The 8,142-nt window shown below is 33.8% G+C and overlaps 1 protein-coding gene across 1 annotated transcript in view; it reads right to left on the reverse strand.

The window, feature by feature from the left end:
* Window positions 1-8,142, reverse strand: part of LOC111087088 — a 16,262-nt gene that overhangs the window by 6,279 nt on the left and 1,841 nt on the right. Inside the window, exons 3-7 of the mRNA XM_022392452.1 lie at window positions 7,629-7,795; window positions 4,896-5,037; window positions 4,621-4,649; window positions 3,231-3,310; window positions 379-412 (exon numbers count right to left, since the gene is read on the reverse strand). Of these exons, the coding sequence (XP_022248160.1) occupies window positions 379-412; window positions 3,231-3,310; window positions 4,621-4,649; window positions 4,896-5,037; window positions 7,629-7,795 (452 nt within the window). The remainder of the gene's footprint in view (window positions 1-378; window positions 413-3,230; window positions 3,311-4,620; window positions 4,650-4,895; window positions 5,038-7,628; window positions 7,796-8,142) is intronic.

Below are 8,142 nucleotides of genomic sequence, written 5' to 3' on the forward strand. Positions count from 1 at the left end.
TACAAGTTCTTCAAATACCTATAGAATGATAGGTTTCTTTTTTTGTGAGTGTAAAACATTTAAATACACCATTTCGAATGAAGGTTATTATTGCTATTTTACCCGATAGCGATATCATGGGGTAATGAGTTATTTAAAACGTTATTCTTTCAATTTAAACACTGTGTTTATAAAAGCAAAAAGCTAGAAAATAATTTGCAGAAACTGTTACTGTTTTTGCTGTGTAATGGGTTATTTTCTGGAAAAATAAGGTGTTTTTGTGCAGCATCATACCGAATTGAAATATTCATATGTATTTAGATATATATGTTTATTTACTGGTTGTAGTTGTGTTTTTCGGTAGAAAGTCAATACATATTTGTTTAGGTTTAACTTTACCTTCTTCTAGGTAGCTTTCTTCCTTAGCAGTTTTCTAAAAAAAGAAAAATGTAATATTAACAAAAAAATAAATAGGTAACCATTAAAATCACTAAAATAAAGTGGACACTGAACTTAAAATGCTATATTGAATTATATGTGTTCTACGACCCGGTGAAGCCTCCAGCGCGGAGTCGAAAGCTAACCAATAATAAATATTCTAAAGCAAGAAATATCTGAAAATATTTTAACGTTTATGTTATCAACTTATTAGCAAATCGAGTATCGCGGAGACATAAGTTTGATTTCTGTTTTTGTATTATTATTTAGGTTTTGGAAATAAAGCAAAAATCATTGGGCCTGATTAATTATTTCCCTAACTCCCATAAAATATATTGATGTAAATTACTTCCTTGATATTAGTTGATTAGCACTTAGTTTAAATCCAGGTAAATTCGAGTGCTTATCTCGTACTACTTTCAGAGAACTCAATATCTTTTAGAGCATTACAAATTTTCTTCCTGTGTTTTTTCTGAGTTACGGATGTAAGTATAAAACTATCATAAAATACCCGTGCTTCGTTGCATAATTGTCAAATATCCCATGTACAGATTATACTCGTCTATTATTCCAAATTACTTCTATAGCTATACCGAGAGAGGTCCTCATCCTAAGTACGTGGGGGGGGGGGGGGGGGTATGAACACAGTTTCAAACATGGCGAAGGAGACCAAGAACATAAAATCCGACGTCAGATTCTGGTTCAGAAACCCTAATAAGCTAGCACTAAACCCCATCATGCCTGTATGGCATTATGGACGCATTTTAGCTCCCTCCCCTTGATAGGGACACCCCAGGATCAACCCGAGTCCATTGCCAAGTTTGGTCCTTCTAGCTGCAAAACTGTGGAAGGAGTTCACGGAAAAGCAAACAACTTCCCAAACAATTTAACATGGAATTATTAAATTTAGATAGAGAAATCTCTTGACAACAACAGCTTATCAGTTAAAAATTAGGAAGTTGGCGCAGAGAGCTCCTGAGTAGCTTTGCGCGAATATCCCAAAACAAACAAACAATATTTTTCTGGGAATCGTCGATACAGTATAATTACTGGTATGTATGTGTATCATATTTCAAGTAATCTTGGAGGCTGTACATTCACAAAGACGTATTAAAATGAGTAATAAAAATCCCATTTTCATGACGTCGATGACGAACATGTTAACTAGAAAAGGATACTCACATATTACCCTGACATTTTCTATACTTCTTATTGCGTTTAAAATAAGCGTAAGAGTTACATATATATTCCTGTTTGTGAAGTTTTCTGTTAGCTAAAACAATCTCGGTATTTCCAGTGTTATTACATTAACATCTTTAAGCATACATATCATTAAACGAACACACTTGTGCAATAAAAATAGTATGTGATTCGCGTATAGTAGCACTACTGAAATTTAATATTTAACAATGTTAATTAATATTAGTTTTGTTGAAACTTCCTTCCAGGCGTAGTGGTAGAAATTTGTATTATATGAAACATAGATTACGCGTAAAATATTATGTGCAATATGCAAACGAATTTGGCCCGGCATGACCAGGTGGTTAGGGCGCTCGACTCGCAACCTGCGAGTCGCGGGTTCGAATCTCCGTCACATCAAACATGCTCGCCCTTTCAGCCGTGGGGGCATTATAATGTTATGGTCAATCCCACTATTCGTTGGTAAAAGAGTACCCCAAGAGTTGGCGGTGGGTGGTGATGACTAGCTGCCTTCCCTCTAGTCTTACACTACTAAATTAGGGACGGCTAGCGCAGATAGCCTTCGTGTAGCTTTGCGCGAAATTCATAACAAACAAACAAACAAGCAAACGAATTTAAAGGCTGATTGCGTGGAGATTTCCAGGTTATCTCAAAATGTTGATAATCGTTACAACATTTACAATATGAGGTTAGTAGTACAAAATAAATGTTTTATCAGTTCTTCTATCTCCAATTAAAGGGACATTTTAATAGCTTACATCTTTCATGTTCTTACCATTTTGTTGTAGTGTATAACACCTGAACATACATCATCATATACTGTGACTCGAACTATAAAGCAACGAAAAAAAACTTGGGAGAATTTGAAAATTCTGATGATCAGAACTTAAACGTTTGCCTAGTAACATTTCAAACTGTGTGTTAATTAACTAAACAACAAAAGTCTTTCCCAACGTTATCTGCATGCTACTTATTACGGATATAAGTGAATGCAAAGGAACGCAGTTATTAATCTATTTTATACTGACATTAAAATTACTGATATATTTCTTTCTATGGATCAAAATACTCAAAATTATTACCTACGCCACCTAAGGTGGACGGGGGTTATGCTTCACCCCAGTGTGTGTGTTTGTCAACAAGTTTTATCAAAAACGGCTGAATGGATTTGGACGAAAGTTCTAATACATTTGGACTATGCCCCAACTTAGAAGTGATTAGTTTTTTTGGAGGGTCAAGGTCACAGAAAGGTTACGAAAATAAAAACATTCCTATCTGTTAACATGGAGACCGATTTTCACACTATTTGTGCTCTGTAACTCAGTCAAAAATTATCGGACTTTGATAAAACTTGGTGGACTTATGAATATTATTCCTCATTGTTCTGCCAAAAATGGTTCGTGTTCATTGATAACGACGGACATACGAATACATTTGCATATTTTTTGCGTGGTGGAGATATGTGTCTATTAAGTGCCTTTGTAATTTTATTCTATTTCAGCATGTAGGTCTTTTTTATCTAGAAAATAAAACTTTTTTCTTTTTTTAACAACATACGAACTTCATTGCAATATTTAAAACAAGACGAACATATAAAGAACATATTTTCTTACTTGTTCTTGTGAGTTCGAAGGCTCTTCTCTTGCAGTGCTTATTAGCTGAGACTGCATATGACTAATAGACCCTTCAACAGCTGCAACGAAGTGTTATGTTTACAGATTAGCATTTACAAAGATTAAACATATCTTTTTTATTCTAAAATCAAGAATCACATAATAATGTACACTCTAAATCTAAAGATAAAAATTATATCACACCACAGAGGTTTAATACATTATATTAGAAAGAATTTGGAGCTTCACCACGTTGTTAAAGTAAATGTTGCCAAGTCAGGTCATGCTCTCTCTGATGACCGTGCATCTTGTCAATAGAACTAAAGCATAATTTCAATTGGAAATGGATCCGTCATAAAGCTGTCATGTTGAAAGCACACCACTTCTCCCTATTAGCTTTCCATAATCTATCTAGTTTACGAAAATGCCGGTTTCCCAGCGCTCGTTTCGACATTCTGATCTCACAGAAATCCATAGGCGCTGCGTCCGGCGATTTAACCAGTATGAATACTCTTTTCATTCTCCAGCAACTTGAAGTATGCCACGATTGAAATGATATGTCATGGAAGCAACTAGTGTACGTGTGACTTGTGTTGTTTACCACACAAAAATCCTTATTGGTTATGTTGCGTACTGTTGTATAGGGAACACGGACGACTTTTGCCATTGTCCTTTGCGTTCCTAGATTCTCATTTGTTATAAGACGCTGCACTTTGCTTATCACGACTAGGGTACGACTTATTGCAGGTATTTTTCTGGGTGGTCGTAAGTCACCAAGTTGATCCATATCAATGCCATTAAATACAAGGGATATCCAGGTATTCGAAATCCCCCTCCCCCAACTGAAAACACTTATGATCTGAGCGTATGAGCATTTTTCGCCGGAAGTGACTGTTACATACCCTTCTCAATTTCCGAAGGGCATCACACTAACTTCAATACGCCAAAGAATTATCAAAATGCAGTTCTTATACATTCCATTCTACTACGATTTTATATTGACTACGGTTGTCACGTAATTTGTTGATTTGCATATATAACGTACTCAACTCTGTAAAAACAGCCTACATTCAAATTGAATAAACGAACGAATTCTCTTTGCTTTTATCTGTACAAAAATTTTAAGAATTACGTCTATATAAAAAACATGTGTATTTTTCACGGTCGAAAGAAATAACGTTTTTAAAATGCATGAGACTACCTAAATTACTGATATTAAATACCTTTTTATTAAAGTGACGTGTAAATGACTTAGGTAATCGCACTTATTTGAGATTAAAACATTTAAAATACGACAAACAGAAAAACTAAGGAACGGAAATTGAGCATAAGTTTCTGCGCATACTTCAGCTGTACATATATATATATATATCATAAAGAAATAACTTACATGACTTTCTCCTTTTGTTAAGTGTTTTGCTGTAAATAATAAAAAATAACATTTTTGATTCAAAACTTACATAAATTATTAACTACTCTTAAAGTAATTTCTTGTAATTCTTTTTTTTTCCCCTACTTTATATCTACGTGTGCATTTTGTACGATTCTTAACATGAGCATGCAATTTTAAATTCACATAAGAAGGAAGATCAAAATGATTCAAACTGAAAATAGCCGTTAAAATGATTTATTAAACAAAACAGGAATTTACGAGTTCAAACCTACATAAGTTCATTACTTTCATCAAGTTCCACCAGTTTCTTCGTAGCTGGACTAAGTTCGCTTATAGGATGGTACCGAGATACCCTTGTCATTTCTTCGACCTCCAGAACTGCGTCATCTGAGACGAACTGAAGGGTATCTTGTTCTGAATCCGACACGTTGAAAATAAGTTACTGACACGTGTAAAAAACTATAAATCTATTTGAACTTTCACCTTAAAAAACACAATGCAATCCAACTTAATTTTGTCATGTTTCTGGTATGAATTATCGTTTTTCAAATTCCTTATATTGTGGCCATGATAACCTCACACTATAATTTATACCTAAGAAGACATTTTCTCGCATTGTGTTGCAATGTTGTCTGATCCTTCAATTTTCATTTTAAAAAAGTTCAGTAAAAGCTACATCTCCCAGAATTCAATGTATTCAGTTACTAGGCAATCTCTGGTTAGCCCTTGGAGCCTCTTAATTTATTTTCTAAAGGTTTCCTTCCAATTATCCTTAAGAGAAAAAAAAAAAAGCCTTTGCCCCAAGCCCATCTGTCTGCGACCCTTTCAAAATCCTGGATTCCGTATTGGCCTTTTGATATGTCTTATCAGTAACAAACGTATCGTAATAAAACTAGCTACTAGCACAAATGAAGCTACTATTTTCTATGGCACAATTTGGAATTGGTTTATTAAGAAAATAATATCGTTCAAGTGAGAAAGCTACGATAGTAATTCATTTACTTCAAGCAACATTAATATCTCACTGTGAAAGAATATTAATCCCTACTGTTTTAAACATATAGTGGTCATTCACCCTTACTAACATAACATTAAATGACAATTAGGGGCCTTTTTTGTCCACCTACGCCGTCCTATTCATCAAGGTCATTCAAATATTTATCAAGTCTTCCGTTAAACTCTGACCTAAGCATCACCTGGTGGTTGTGCAGCTCGATTTGCAAACTGCGAGTCACGGGTTCGAATCTCCATCATAGAGCATGCTCGCCCTTTCATCCGAGGGGGCGTTATTGTCTGAGGTCAATCCCAATATTCTTTTGGTAAAAGAGAAACCGAAGAGGTGTGGTGGGTGGTACTGAATAGATGCCTTCCATCTAGTCTATCACTGCTAAACTAAGGACGGCTAGCGCAGATAGCCCTCGAGTATGTTTGCTAGAAATTCAAAACAAACCCTTAAACTCCCCCAAATTAATTTCGTCTGCCACATCTTAAGGCAACCCATTCCAAAGGCCAACCAACCACCCTGTTAGAGAAGTATACTCTCTTAGCTTTTTATGCTAACAAACATTCAAATTCAGACAAGAACTAATTCTTCTCAGAATTGAATTATTTTATCCTAGCAGAAACGCCCCCTACGGATGGCAGTTTGAGCTAGTGATTAGTAATCGTAGTATTCATACCTCATTGAAACAAAAATAGAAAAAAGTGAACATTTTCTAAAACATGATTTTTTTCTGGGAAGTATTGCACGGGAAAGTGTTCGGGTTGTGCTCTTTAGTCATATGCAAGTCATTGCATCAAAATGATTCAATGTACAGGGCTCAAAATTTGCATATATTTTACTGATATAAACTGTACTGTTTTCATATATTAAAATGGTAATGTTTATTGAAAAAATAAGTTTTTTTAAGAACTCTAGTCTCTCAGTACTACATTTAAAAATTACATCAATAAAAATATCATCAAATCTTCACGTACAGTCCTAGCGAAAGTCGTATTCTTGTTGTGAGGAGAGTAGTTTTATTTAAAATTGTGTTCTATTATAAAGAAATGGTTGTTGCACATACCACAGTTATTTTTCTAATTGTCTGAATATTGAATACTCAAAGTGTGAAATGTTTATGGAATTTTGTTTGTGGTGCCATTCAATAGATGGCGCAGGAGTTTTGGTTACATACATAGATAATAACATACACACTACGTCCATTATAGTAAGATTATGTATATCAAATTACTAAAACATTACTGTCCTCGTGTGTTCTTACCTGGATCTACTTTATTAAATCTCGTTTGCCAAGCATTCTTTCTAACATCATAAAACATAATAATGAAGATATGAGATAAAAAGCATGATACGTGACACGTCAGTGACGTTTACAACCGACAAACTCACTACCACACCTGTCCATGATAAGGCCTGTTAAATTCTTATATGAATTGTGGCTAACTTAACAAATTACATATTCAGAAATTTAAGTAAATTATATAAAAACATGTTATTTTGATGTATATAAACTGTAAAGAAAGCGTTGATGACATGAATTGGTGGGCTTTAACGAACTGTCTGTAAAATATATATATTTTACTTCGTATACATGGGGTAATAATTAGCTAGTATAGGCATTATGTGATTACATCGTGTTTTGCTATCCTACTTCTAGAAAGTATGAATAAAATATGAATACCATCAATGTTTATTTACCTTGTGTAGTTAACATTTAAACATCCCTTAGTGTATGGTTATTCAGTCAAATGTTTCCTCGTTATGATGTCAATTTTTCAACCATACACACACATATACTTGATCCAAAAGTGTTGTGTTTTTTAGTCTTGTTTTCAACGGCTTCAAATGGGGTAAAAATGCTCGAAATTTAATAATTTAGACCTTTAAGTGTATTGCTAAACCTAAATCAAATGATAAAGAAATATTAATACGAAAAAATTCCCATTCACGTGTATAAGCACATTTACTTTAGCTTATCCCCGATTCTATATAAACTTAGTACCTGTTGTTGTCTGTTCTCCACTTCTGTGAGATTCAGTGTCCTCTTTAACTGTGATGGCTTTAATACTATCTATACTATCTACATTTAGTACTTGTGACCGACTGCTGGAATTGTCACTCTGCATGACCAGACTTGATCCGTGTGTAACTACTTCGATACGAGTAAGCCTAAAATAAATCAAAGTTTGTGACTGAATTTGAGATGTCATTTTATGAAAATTTATAATTTGCTCTACAATATATTATTATTTACATTCGATGATTGTAGTTGTTTATATGGTTGTACACAGGAAAAAATCGTTGTTTTTTTAAAAATAAAATATATGTATACGTGAGTACTAGTAAATTACATCCTTAACTGACAATTTTAAGATTACACAAACCTGCGAATTTAAATAACGGATGTTCAATAATTCAGCTAAGAAGATTTCTAAAATAATATTAATTTTTTTCTATCAAGTAAGGATTTTTTACAAATTTAAAACTTTCACTTAGATCAAATTATTATTTCGTTT

Source organism: Limulus polyphemus, unplaced genomic scaffold (assembly GCF_000517525.1).
Source record: "Limulus polyphemus unplaced genomic scaffold, Limulus_polyphemus-2.1.2 Scaffold1718, whole genome shotgun sequence".
NCBI classification, from domain to species: Eukaryota; Metazoa; Arthropoda; class Merostomata; order Xiphosura; family Limulidae; genus Limulus; species Limulus polyphemus.